General features: G+C 54.3%; 4 protein-coding genes and 1 pseudogene across 4 annotated transcripts, besides 7 other annotated features; all 5 read right to left on the reverse strand.

The window, feature by feature from the left end:
* Positions 1-8252: a sequence feature (areas not merged during assembly with more than two copies in the genome that could not be assigned to a particular haplotype).
* Tc00.1047053506611.10 (mucin-associated surface protein (MASP), putative) lies at positions 743-1918 on the reverse strand (the record flags this gene model as incomplete). The annotated part of the gene is made up of 1 exon (XM_802095.1): positions 743-1918. One exon carries the CDS (start codon positions 1916-1918, stop codon positions 743-745), a length of 1176 nt encoding a protein of 391 aa, XP_807188.1.
* Tc00.1047053506611.20 (mucin TcMUCII, putative) lies at positions 2355-2870 on the reverse strand (the record flags this gene model as incomplete). The annotated part of the gene is made up of 1 exon (XM_802096.1): positions 2355-2870. One exon carries the CDS (start codon positions 2868-2870, stop codon positions 2355-2357), a length of 516 nt encoding a protein of 171 aa, XP_807189.1.
* Positions 3792-7514: a mobile genetic element.
* Positions 8253-8901: a sequence feature (areas merged during assembly that could not be assigned to a particular haplotype. This can correspond to areas where the two haplotypes were merged or to regions with more than two copies in the genome that were merged during assembly.).
* Positions 8627-9784, reverse strand: Tc00.1047053506611.40 (mucin-associated surface protein (MASP), putative; the record flags this gene model as incomplete). Its single annotated transcript, XM_802097.1, has 1 exon — positions 8627-9784. One exon carries the CDS (start codon positions 9782-9784, stop codon positions 8627-8629), a length of 1158 nt encoding a protein of 385 aa, XP_807190.1.
* Positions 8902-11810: a sequence feature (areas not merged during assembly with more than two copies in the genome that could not be assigned to a particular haplotype).
* Positions 9429-9499: a sequence feature (CT-rich).
* Tc00.1047053506611.55 lies at positions 10025-10486 on the reverse strand (annotated as a pseudogene).
* Positions 11446-11546: a sequence feature (A-rich).
* Tc00.1047053506611.70 (surface protease GP63, putative) lies at positions 11674-12463 on the reverse strand (the record flags this gene model as incomplete). Its single annotated transcript, XM_802098.1, has 1 exon — positions 11674-12463. A coding segment is annotated over one exon (790 nt), but the record flags the coding sequence as incomplete, so codon positions are not given.
* Positions 11811-12463: a sequence feature (heterozygous, non-Esmeraldo-like haplotype).

A 12463-nucleotide genomic window follows, 5' to 3' on the forward strand; every position in this document is an offset into this window, starting at 1 on the left:
GTGGTCCGTCGGCAATACGTCCAGCACAGCTCTCCGCCCTCCATCACCACACGGTGGCAACGGCACACACCCGTCCACAGAAAAAAAAGCAGAAAAAAAGAAAACCACGGCGGCAGGGCGTGGCTGTGTGTGTGGCGCTGCGGGTGTCTGCCCGCCCTGGCCGCAAGAAAACAAAACAAGAGGGAAAGAAGTGTGTGCTCCGCCCCACAGGCCCTCGTCGCACGCCCACACGTCACGGCTCCCTCAGCGCGCCGTTCGTCGCGCCCCCTCCTCAGCGTGCAGCAGGCGAGGCGCACAGGGCCGTCGTCATGAGCGCGTCGGTGGTGTGCGAGTGGAGCAGTTGGGCGGAACACACGGCACCCCTCACAGGAAGAGTGCAGCAACAAACAAAACAAAAAGCCGAAGCGTGGGACGACCAGCGCACACACACTCTCATTACTCCCGTAAAGCAAAGCACACACACAGAGGGAGAGAGAGAGGTCGCCCACTCAATGCAATAAAAACAAAACAGAACAGTTACGGTGCTCCGCCCATGCAGCCAGGCAGGACGGCAGCGGTGCGTGTCGTGCAAAAGAGAGCACCAACGGGCCTGCATGGGTGTGCATGCATATATACAATGGGCACATTATGTGTGTGCCTCGTGGGGTGAGGTGAGGGCGAGAGTCCATGCAAGGGGACACACACACAGAGAGAGAAGGAAGAGTGTGTGTGCGGGCGGTGCATGGCTCTCTCACACTCACTCTCACGCGACCACCACCGCAGCAACAGCAGCACACGCAACAACAAGAAGAAGAAGCAAAAGAGGGGAGATGGCGTGGGAGACCGCGGTGCTGCCGTCATTGTCGCCAGACTTAGATGTATCATTCGTTTGAGCGGAGCCGAATGGTTTCTCTGTTTGTGGTGCAGTTTCATTTTCTGTAAGTGCATCGTTGGTATTACTGTCCTCGGGTTTTTCTTGTGGTTCTTTGCTGTTAGGCCGTTGAGCATCGCCCTCATCCTCACTCTCATTTTTCGGGGCGTCAATACCGCCACTTTTGGAGAATGATGATGCTGTTGTTTCCGCCGAACTGCCTGTATTTGCATTATTCATGAAATTCGATGAGTCTGTGTCCTTACCGTGTTGCTCTGTCACATCACCCTCTGAGGACAGTGTCGGTGCTGCGTCTGGCGTATTGGTGGTCGTATTTGGTTTTATTTCCGTAACGGCTTTTTTCCCATCCTCTCCAGCATTGACCGTACTTGGTCCCTGTAACACAGCAAGCTTTTCTTCTGAAATCTGATCCGTACCCTTCACCGTAACTGTTGAGTCTGATGTGGTGGGGGATTCTGGCTTTACTGTGGGTAATGATTCCTTACTTGCCTGATTGCTGAGCGGTGGAGTCCCTGCAGGCGTTTTTGTTTTTAAATGTACAAGTTTTTCTGAAGAATTATGCTTCTTAGTGGATGACGTGACCTCGGGGAGACGTGAAGCATCAGTCTCGGGGGCTGAGGGAGGCGGAGAAGCAACAGCAACGCGGGTATCAGGAGGCACCACAGCCGAATTTCCGAGTTCGCCGTCAATAACTTTACTGCCATCCACAGCTCCACTTCCGACAGGACTGCCAAGACCAGAATCAGGGCCATCACCTGAAGGTGAATCCAAAACAGTGTCGGTTTCAGAATCCTCTTGCTCAGTCGAGGCCTCAGCAGCAACAACAGAAAAGACAGAACGCAAAGCCGTCATGGGCACAGTTTTATTACATCCGCTCGGCGTGTAAGACCAATTCGTACCCAACACTCCCGACACCATGCAGCCTCCCCGTGCACCGTCCTCAACGCCACTCGCATAAACGCCGCTGGCTGCAATTCTAGAAGAACCGCACCACAGCACGCAGAGGGCACACACCAGCAGCACACGGCCAGTCATAATCACCGCCATCACTCCTGTCACTTGCGCGTAGCCTTCAGCACAAACTAACAACACGTCAACGCAGAGTGAAAGGAGAGACAAGTCACATAACCACGCACCGTGACAAACGGCAGCAGACCAGCAACAGCAGCGCACACACCATTAAACAAATGAATCCGGTACAAATCTAAAACTCGCACATCGCCCTGCAAAAAAATTTTAAAATGAAAAAAAGATATTATAGAAAAATACAAGACTGCGTTGTGTGCGTGCCATGCATATGAGTGTGTCTGGGACGCGCTCAACGTGACGGATTTGGGAAGCAACGCGGAGCACACAGCAGGGCAGCGGAAGCAAACAAAGCAAAAACTATCATCATAATCACTCTTACTTCATACATCGGACCACAGTAGACGTACACATGTCCCCGTGGCTGAGTGCTGGCACGCACAGCCCACGCTCCCTTTCAGCCCACAGCGGTGTACGCCAGCGCGGATGCGGCGAGCAGCAGCGGGGCACACACCCACGCAGAGCTGCTGAGGCTGCCGTCGATTTCGCGAAGACGTGACGGTGCGCGGGTGGTCGTCGTGGTTGGCGTCTCCGTAGTCGTAGTGGTATTTGGTGCCTGTGGTGCAGCGGTCGTGGTGGTCGTAGTTGGCGCATTTGTGGTTGTGGTCGTCGTATTTGGTTTTATTTCCATATCCGCATTGTTTTCAACCTGTCCCGTAATGACTGCATCTGATAACCGTAACGAACCGGGCTCTTCTTCTGAAACTTCTTCCGTAGTGTCCGCCGGACTTGTTGATCCTGGCTTAGTGGGCGTACTCGATGACAATGCGGTAACGGTCCCTTTGTTTACATTTTCTTTAGGGGTTATATTCGTCTCAGTATTAGTATGTCCATCATTCGATGTCACGCACACGGACGGGCAGCAGCACAGGGCGAGCACCAACAGGGCGCACAGCAGACGGCACGTCATCATCGCGAGTGTGGTCGTTCAGTGGTGTGGAGCTGATTTGCACAGTGAGGAGCATGGAGAGCAACAGGGGAGACGAGAGGTGCGGCAGACACACACAGAGGGCACACCACATGAGGAGAGGGCAGCAGCCAGGCATGCACCGTACGCCGCACACCACGCACGACACACACTCCAATCCACGGCAGCAGGCACACACACACAGCCCTGCCGCAACACACACACAGATGGAAGAGGAGAAGCAAACAGGAGCGGCACACAAGACTCCACCGCATTTACATACGGCGAGAGCGGTCCGTCGTGCCTGCGCCCCTCACGGAGGGTACGCACAAACAGGAAAGAAGTTGCAGCGCACACAGCATCACAAAAGCAAGGTAACAATAATAAAAAAGCGAGAACGCCGCACACCACGCGAATTGTTGGTCCACGGGAAGTGCAGAAAATATTCATCACAAAAATAATTCGTTTCTGTTTCCTTTTGATTGTGTGTTGTGAAAATAATTACTGAGGAGCGCAAGAGAAGCCCGTACAAAAACGGCAATTGTTCTGTCGCGAACGGGCGTTCGCGCATGCCGGGGCGGCCCACACAGTCGCAGTCCCTATTCCCAACGACGCGAGCATTCCCGCAGTAGGTAACGCGGAGTGTCCCGTGGTCCGTCGTGGGATCAGCAGCCCATGGCGTCTGCGACGAAGCGGTGGCGGAAGGGCTTGGCCCATCCTGCGCGCCCGCGTTTTTGCTTCCTGCGCGCGAGGCGATTGCCAGTAAGACGGTGGAGCCATTGCGGCAGCCGCATTTGAGGCCTTGTCAACTATCGGAACGCCAGGCGGAGCATGTCGGGCATTTGTGCCCTCCATGTTGTGGACGGACGAGTGCGCTCTGCCGAAGATTGTGCAGGAGGACATCAATCCGCCGCTCGCTTGTCGGCAAGGAGTTGCGGTGCTCACGTCAGGAAGAGGTTCCGGCGGAGGCAGAGGCGGGCCGGTCTCCTCGGTGAGGGAGGGACGGCACCACCGACACAGGGAGCTACTTGTGATCCGCAGGGCGCGTGCAGGCCTGTCGAAGAGTGGGCGGGAGTCGCATCACGCCTGAGCACAGTGCCGCCACTCGGGGCACGATTTCCGGGTCGACACCAGGAATGGAGTTCTCGCCACACCGACAAGCGCCTGTTGTGCGGTGTGCGCCTTCCTTTTCCTCCTGGACATCCTTCCAGTATAGCCTCATGACGGCCGTAAGGAATTCCACGTGCCAGAGTGGGATGCCTCTTGCGGGAGAGATCGTGCAATCGTGGCTTCTTCGTCACCGGCCTCATTGCGTGGGATACCGCAGTGTGACGGGGAAAATATAAATTCTACAGAGTGACCTCGCTTCACCAAGGAAGGCAGGTTGATCCAAATCTCTTCAGTGGCACAGTCTCGCATGGCGTATGGGACGACGCGGAGTGCCTCAATTGCCGGCAGGGAGTCCGTCGCCACCAAGATTCGTGTGGGCGATTGGGATGTGTCCAGACGAGGAGGTACGAGATGTCTAAGGCCAATTTCAATGGCAATGCACTCTGCACTATATGAGCGTGCGAGCCTGCCAGCTGCTGCACGATGGACCTCCACAGGGAGATCATTTGCCGTGGTGGGGCCGTATAAAAGTGCGGCGTGTCCAGATGCGAGTTCAGCGAGGAATGAAGAACCGTCCGCCCATAATTCAAAATCGTAATCTCCTAGAGATGAGTAAAGTGAACCAAAATCCGTGCGCTTGACATCGTCAGAGACGCCTTGAGCAAAAATTGGCTGATAAAATCCCACTTTGTTGCAGCTCACAGTGTCCCAGGGAATAATTCTACGTTGGGTAAGAGGAAGAGCACGAAGGTGGTTGCGGGGTATCCCAATAATTACAGACGCGTTGTAATTCATTAATAACGGCATCTTTCGGAAGCGGAATTGATGTCGCCGCTTTCCCATGCATGGATGGCGGCATAGTTTCCGAGTGGGTAAGGGAACGCAAATCCTCATAATCATGGAGGCGTATATGGCTTTCGTATTGTGTGAGTGCAAGAAGCCAGAGTATCTTTTGGAGCGGGAGAAGATTGGCTTCCAAGTAGACAGATGTATCTTCCGTTGATGCGCTAAGGCCAAGGGATGTTTTACAGCTGTCGCGGTACCGCACTTCCATATTATGGAGGTAGGTGGGGGCAAGGCATGGGACAAGTGTCTCGCCACAATACAGTGACACACCGTGGACGTATCCAATTAAAAAGGATCGCATGGTGTGATGGGACGCACCAGCCCGTGCGACCAGCCGCAGTTGATAGCAGTGTGGCATGATCTGCTTTGTAGCGGTGGAAGCGTGCGTAATCAAAATTAGGAAGTCGATCAATCGTGGTGCCCAGCAAGCGCACTGGGCATGACTGAATACGTAGGTTCCCATTGCCAAGAAGGAGATCGACCATTTCCTCGTCAGACCGTGTGTGTGAAGATATGTAGAATGCAGCAGCTTCGCTCTTATCGACGTTGATTTTTGGGCTGTGCTCGGCAGCCCATGTCGTTGTAAGTGACAGGGAAGGTTGCATCGCCGCAGCACATGCATGGATGTCCGCACCTGAGGCAACAAGTGCGAGGTCGTCAGCGTGCATGAGTGCGGGGGCAGAATAGATGTTGCCCATGCGGTGCAGCAGATCATCCACACAGTAGAAAAAGAGTTGGGGTCCCAGGACGCTGCCTTGTGGTACTCCGGCTGGGGTGAGTTGTTTCCGGGAGTGCTGTTCGCGACTGCATACCCTAACATAGCGGCCCCGCAGGCTGTTATTCAACCAGCGTTTGGTTCGTGGGCCAAGGCGCGGGAGTCTGTCGAGCATGCCGAATAATTCCCCATGGTCAATGGTGTCTACCGCAGTCGAAAAATCAATCGAAGCCACGAGCGAGCGATGGTGAGGATTTTTTGTGTGGGGCGCCGCCTCCAGGGCGTTCATACTCCACAGTGCCAAACTCATTAAATCCACGGGAAATTTTATCGGTGACAGGTGTCACCACGTCCAAAGTAGAACGCGAAGGTGCAAATCCAAATTGACGTGGGTGGTGCGGCAATAACGCTGACAGACGGCGGTGAGTCATTCCTTCGATTAACTTTGGTAAAACAGAGAGTAGCGTGATAGGTCTGTAGCTCCCTGGGCGGCATGGATCCTTCCCAGGGTTGGAAATGCGAATATTGTCCTCAATTTTCCAGGAGCCAGGCAGGCTGCCATTTGCGAAGGAGTTGTGGATCATCGTTCTAAGAGTGCCGCGCGCAACATAACGGAGGCGGTGCAGGAATTCATTCAACATGCTGTTGGGGCCAGGGACTGAGCCGAGCGAGGAGTCACGGATGGCCACGCCAAGTTCACACGGCATGAAAGGCCGATCCATTTCCCAGTCACCAGGAGGCAAAGGAGTGCGGCAAGCAGCAGCAGCAGTATAAGGTTAAAGTGAGACGTGAGACTCGCAAAAAATGACAGACGAGCGGGTCTCCCTGCAGCCGAGACAGGGCGCAGTCCGAAGATCAGTGCGGAGCACAACCGATTGCGGAGGATGAGGGTGCGGCGCCGCCATGGCGCGAGGATATCGCCAGCTTGGGATGGATGGGGCTCCAACTTTTTCCACACGAGATTCAAAAAGTGTAATGAAGCCACGGCGTAAGGCTTCATTTTCTTCTCCCCCTTTTTTGGATGAATTCGGCTCGAAGTAGGCTGTCTCCGGGCGAGGCAATGTGTGTGCTTTGTGTGCTGCTTCTGCGGCGACCCCGGCTTGCACCATTTCGTGTGTCCATATTCGTTTTGGGGCCTTCACGGCTGCCGCGCGGGGTATGGCGCTCAGCTGCTCGTACGATGCCTCTGCGGATGTCCAACCATGTGGACACGGTGGCAAGGAGGGTTTTGCACAACGAGGTGAAAGCAGGCCAATCCGCTTTGCGCAGGGCAAAGGTGGCTTTCTTCCGTCGAGGCGGCGTATTTGCTAGTCGCGGGATGCCATCATCCATCCCTACCAAGTAAGATATCAAGCAGTGGTTCGAATCGATGTAGGGGTGGATTTCCAGTGGGTGACACGTAGTGCGCGATACGCAGTCACGTCAGGGGACGAGACATTACGATGTGTGATCCGTGTTGCCTGTTCCGGGTCATTTGCCGGCTCAAAATCCAAATCAATTAAAACAGCAGCAAAGTCCTCTCCTCCAGTCGTTGGTGGTGTATGGCTGTCCCGAAGCTCATGATGTCAATTCAATTCACCCGCAATAATCGCAGCAAGGAATGAGCGACAAATGATACTAATAAATGCGGATTCTTGAACAGTTGCTGTGGGAGGGTTGTAGAGATTCACCACGCACATGCTGGAACAGCTGGGTGGAAATACACGGACAGCAGTGGTCTCCAGGAGGTCAGTGCCGAGGAGCGACAGGCGCTCGCACGGCAGAGAGTGACGCACCAGAATGGCAACGCCACCACTGCGCCCAGTGCAGGCCTGAAGAAACTCATTGCAGGCAGAAACTTTTGTCGCCACGTCGCTACGGTCATTTATTTCCTGGAGAAGAAAGATGTCAGTTTGATGCCGCTCCAATCGCGCAGCAAATGCAATCGTTTTTGCGGACGAGAGGCCTGCAATGTTAAGCTGCCAAACAGTGATGCAGCCACCCTCCTCGGTGCCACGGTTCGTGTGGACGTCATCGCAGCGTGTGATATCAACGGCGTGACCGCAGCGAAACGGCCGTGCAGTTTTGTCCGACAGTCCGCAGGCAGACCGTCTCACCTCCCCGCACCGGGAATGGCGTGGAACCCTCTCGAGGGGTGGAGTCGTCTTGGTCTCCGTCGTGCTCGCAGCAACGCCCTGCTGCGGAGTTCCTACATGCAGCCAGAGCCCCAGCACCGCGACAAGGTGTGCACCCCATCGCTGGGGCCGGGAGAAGCCGCAGTGCCTCCTGCTGTCATCAGGGATCCTCGTTGACGTCTTGATGCGGACAAGCACCCATCGGTTCTTACAAACGACGCCGTACACCTGCGGCACTTCCTGCGCTGTGAGAGGCACGACCCTCACCACTACCGGAGTCGTCCACGCGCCGTCGGTACGCACCGCATCGTCAATGAAAAAAGCAGGGATGCGTCAGGGTGACAGCAACGCATCCGCTAGCAATCACTTCGCACGCACCACCACAAGCAGCACCACCAGCGCTGCAAGCCACGGGTTAACGTGGACCAACTGACGCATGGCGTATGCCGAAGGAAAAGCTTAGTGGCATGAAAAGGACAAAAGAGGCTGACACTTCGAAACAAAAAAAAACGGTAAAGAACTATAAAAAAGTAAGATTAAGGTGTCCACAGTCAAAGCATGCCGCCAACCAAAAAAAAGTGGAATGGGTGCACTCAACCACAAAATCAAAAAGAAAAACAAAACAAAAAGCCGAAGCGTGGGACGACCAGCGCACACACACCCTCATTGCTCCCGTAAAGCAAAACACACACACAGAGGGAGAGAGAGAGAGGTCGCCCACTCAATGCAATAAAAACAAAACAGAAACAGTTACGGTGCTCCGCCCATGCAGCCAGGCAGGACGGCAGCGGTGCGTGTCGTGCAAAAGAGAGCACCAACGGGCCTGCATGGGTGTGCATGCATATATACAATGGGCACATTATTGTGTGTGCCTCGTGGGGTGAGGTGAGGGCGAGAGTCCATGCAAGGGGACACACACACAGAGAGAGAAGGAAGAGTGTGTATGCGGGCGGTGCGTGGCTCTCTCACACTCACTCTCACGCGGCCACCACCGCAGCAGCAGCCGCACACGCAACAACAACAAGAAGAAGAAGCAAAAGAGGGGAGGTGGTGTGGGAGACCGCGGTGCTGCCGTCACTGTCGCCAGTTGGAGCCGTTTCATTTATCATAGCGGCAGATCTGAGCGGTGTTGTTTCCTTCGTATTGTCTTCTTTATTTTCACCTTGGTGTGCTCCTTCTGTCGCTGCACCACCAGCGGCTGAATCATTATTCAAAATCTCTTCATTAGTATCCGTGTCAGCGTCATCGTTGGAAGCATTACTGGCACCTGAGTTTGATGGTGGTGTCGATTCGGCATGGCTGTTCGATGGGTCACTCTCTTGGTTGCCGGTGGTGGATGCAAGGCCTTCTTTTCGCAGATTGCTTGTTACCTCCTTGTCTTCCAGGAGAACTTCTGTTTTTTTGACGGAAACGCCATTCTCAAGGCTGTCTTTTTCATTATTTGTTGTTGCCTTTAAATCTACTTCGTGTTTTTCATTTTTTGCAAGTGGCGATGGGGGTGCTTCTGGAGCTTCCCCTTTTTCCCTTGACATTTTTGCTGCCAATCCGTCTGCTGGATTTTTGCCTCCTTGTGGCTGGTCGGAATGATCCTCAGGAAGGACTCTTTCTTTTCCTGGTATCGCAGTTAAATCTTCTGGTGAGTTTCCATTTTGTGCTGTTGACGTTACACCTGTTGATGCTGGTGGAGTTTCTTCAGCTGCTAGCGGAGCCGTTTCTCCTTCATCTTCTGACATCGATTTTAATTGTGATATCTTTTCATCTTCCTTTGGAATTACAGTATTTTCTGTTTGTTCTGCAACCACTTTTTCTTCTTTACTTTTTTCTTTTTCTCTTTCTTCCTCCTTTCTGTCAGGGTTTGTTGGTGGTGTTACGACAACTCCATTCAGCTGCTTAGGATCCCTTCCATCTCCTACACCCAACGATTTAATTACGGTGTCGGACTCTGGCGGGAATGGAACTTCTGTTTCCCCTTGACCTCCTCTACCGTCTGGATCTCCAGATACATGCTGTGAACCCCCGGATCCTTCTACACCTTGCATTTCGGCGCCACCATCGCACATGACCGCAGCGGCACCGCACCACAGCACGCAGAGGGCACACACCAGCAGCACACGGCCAGCCATCATCATCGCCATCACTCCTGTCACTTGCGTGCAGCCCTCACTACAAAATAACAACACGTCAACGCAGAGTCAAAAACAAAAAGGAGAGACAAGTCACACAGCCACGCACCGTCCCATCCAGCAATGAGAGTCACGCACCACCGCAACAATTGGGTGGGCGCGGTTAACAAAAATAATAATAGGAGAGGAGCGCTCCTCGACGTGCACCGTTCCTCACACCCCCACAGTCACTGTTGCTGTTATTCCCTCTCCTCAGGCCCTCACAGGCACGCCACGCTCACTTCAACACGCGCCCCTCCAGCACACGCAGTCCGTCATGCGCTTCCGCTGCGCCGCAACGTACGCCACCACCTCCTCCCTCAGTCAAACAGCTCCGTGTCCTCCACGTCCCTCACAATCGCCGGCATGCCACGGCCGCGCAACACACACAGCGCAACAACGTCGTGCCGCCTCTCCTCCACAATCATGAGCGCAGCACCAACAAGTACTGGCGCACGTGCTCCATGCGCTGCAACCACACGCGGATCAGGTTGGCCGTCATGCGCTGCAGCTTGTCGTCCTAATTGTGCTTGTAGCGGCAACACAACGTCGTGTAGCCGGCGGCGTCGCAGTGCCGGAAGAAGTACGGCGCAGCAACCGTGCGGGTGTCCGTGTTGCTGCGCTCGCACCCCAACGCTTCCAGCAACAAGAGGCTCGGTGGCGGCTCTTCCGGCGGCTTCGTCTCCTCCCTCGGCGCCCTGTCTTCCTCCTCCTCCGCTGCACAAAAACCGCTGTCGTAGACCACGCTCCCGACTTATTCACTCCCACACAGAGAGAAAAGAAACTGTGTGTGGATGTGTGCCGAGAGCACAGCGACTGTCATCATAAGAGGAGGCTATCGTGGCACCGTCCGCCACGCGTCAGCACACACCGAGCAACGCACGCACCCGGCAGAGCAAATAAATAGGGGAGAGAAGAATGACCCCAAGAGCAGGCAGCACCCTCACGCATGGCGGGCATCGTGCAGCCGCGTCAGACGACATCCAACCAAATGAAAAGGAGGCGTCCCACACGCATCCATACAACGGCCCCGTGATCCCACCGTAGGCAGACGCGCGGCGACCTCGCCATTTCAGCACGGGATACGCAATTCGACGCCCCGCCGTCGCCAAGAGCATTCCTGCAGAGCACTGTGCAAATGCTTGTGTGTGTGTGTGCTGAGAAAAAAGAAAAGGAAACACATCAGCACAGCAAGAGGCACAGCTGGATGGCAGCGATACATGCGGTACGGCCAGACCTCAACAACCACGCACGGTGGCAGCACACACCATCCAAAAAGAAAAAACAAAAAAAAACACGGCGGCAGGGCGTGGCTGTGTGTGTGGCGCTGCGGGTGTCTGCCCGCCCTGGCCGCAAGAAAACAAAACAAGAGGAAAGAAATGTGTGCTCCGCCCCACAGGCCCTCGTCGCACGCCCACACGTCACGGCTCCCTCAGCGCGCCGTTCGTCGCGGCCCCTCCTCATGCGTGCAGCAGGCGAGGCGCACAGGGCCGTCGTCGTGAGCGTGTCGGTGGTGTGCGAGTGGAGCAGTTGGGCGGAAACACACGGCACCCCTCACAGGAAGAGTGCAGCAAGAAACAAAACAATTAAAGAGGGAAGAGTAAAAAGAAAAAAACGTCCATAGTGATTGCCCCAAAGCAAAAAAAAAAAAAAGAGGGATGAGGGGACTGAGAGATAAAAAAAGATGATATTTTTTAAAAATAAAAAAGCATAAAAAAAAAAAAAAAACAAAGAAGGCTTCAAGAATTATAAATTACGAACAGCGAAAAAAAAGAAATTTAGTTTAGAAAATAATTTAGTTCTTTGAAGTGAATTTTTGCAGCGGAGGTCGCAATTGTTTTCATGCAGCAGCCAGTCACTCCTCACAGAGCCGCAAACCCCCACAGTCCAAACAGAAGGAGCAGCGATGGCGGCAGTACGCTCCCACGCACAGTGCCAGCATCACCCGTTGTTTCTCCAACTGCATGGGAGTTCGAATCCACGGTAAAGTGCTCAGTGTTGGCAGATTCCACCACCGTTGCATTTTGCCCTGCATTACTTTCTTGTTGAGGCTGCTGCAAGGTCGCTTGAGCCACTGGAGCTTCAGAAGTTTTGCCTGCAATGGACGCTTCTGCGGTGGACGCTGCTGCACGTGGTTCCTCTTCGTGGGGTTCCTCTGCAGTGGACGCTTGTGCTTTAATTTCCTCTCGAGGCTGCTGCAATGCCGCTTGCACCCGTGGAGAAGGCATTTCTGTGTGAGGTTGGCCTGGGGAAGACGCTTCTGCATGAGTTTCTTCTGCAGGAGGCAACGCCGGAGCAGCCACAGACTCTTCTACTTGCTCCTCTTGCTCTTCTCCTTTGTCATCCTCCAACACACTCGGAATTACAAGACTGCTGCCGTTGGCGGCAATGGTGCAGACCTCAACGTACTTCGGGCACTTGATCTTTCCGTCTTGCTGAAAATCTTCCAACGTCACTGGGATTTCAGTGCCCTCAGGGCATTCATGCCAATCATCGGTGCTGCCGAGGTACTTCACCTTCACTGTGCCCTCTGCACACGACACCTGCGCGCACACTCCCTTGACGTTTTTATGTTTACCGCCATCATTTTTCGACTGTAATTCCGCATCCAGGCACCACGAGTCACCGCCAGTCAGCGACCCAGGGAGAGAA

The sequence above is a fragment of the Trypanosoma cruzi genome, genomic scaffold (assembly GCF_000209065.1).
Source record: "Trypanosoma cruzi strain CL Brener 1047053516667 genomic scaffold, whole genome shotgun sequence".
NCBI lineage: Eukaryota > Euglenozoa > Kinetoplastea > Trypanosomatida > Trypanosomatidae > Trypanosoma > Trypanosoma cruzi.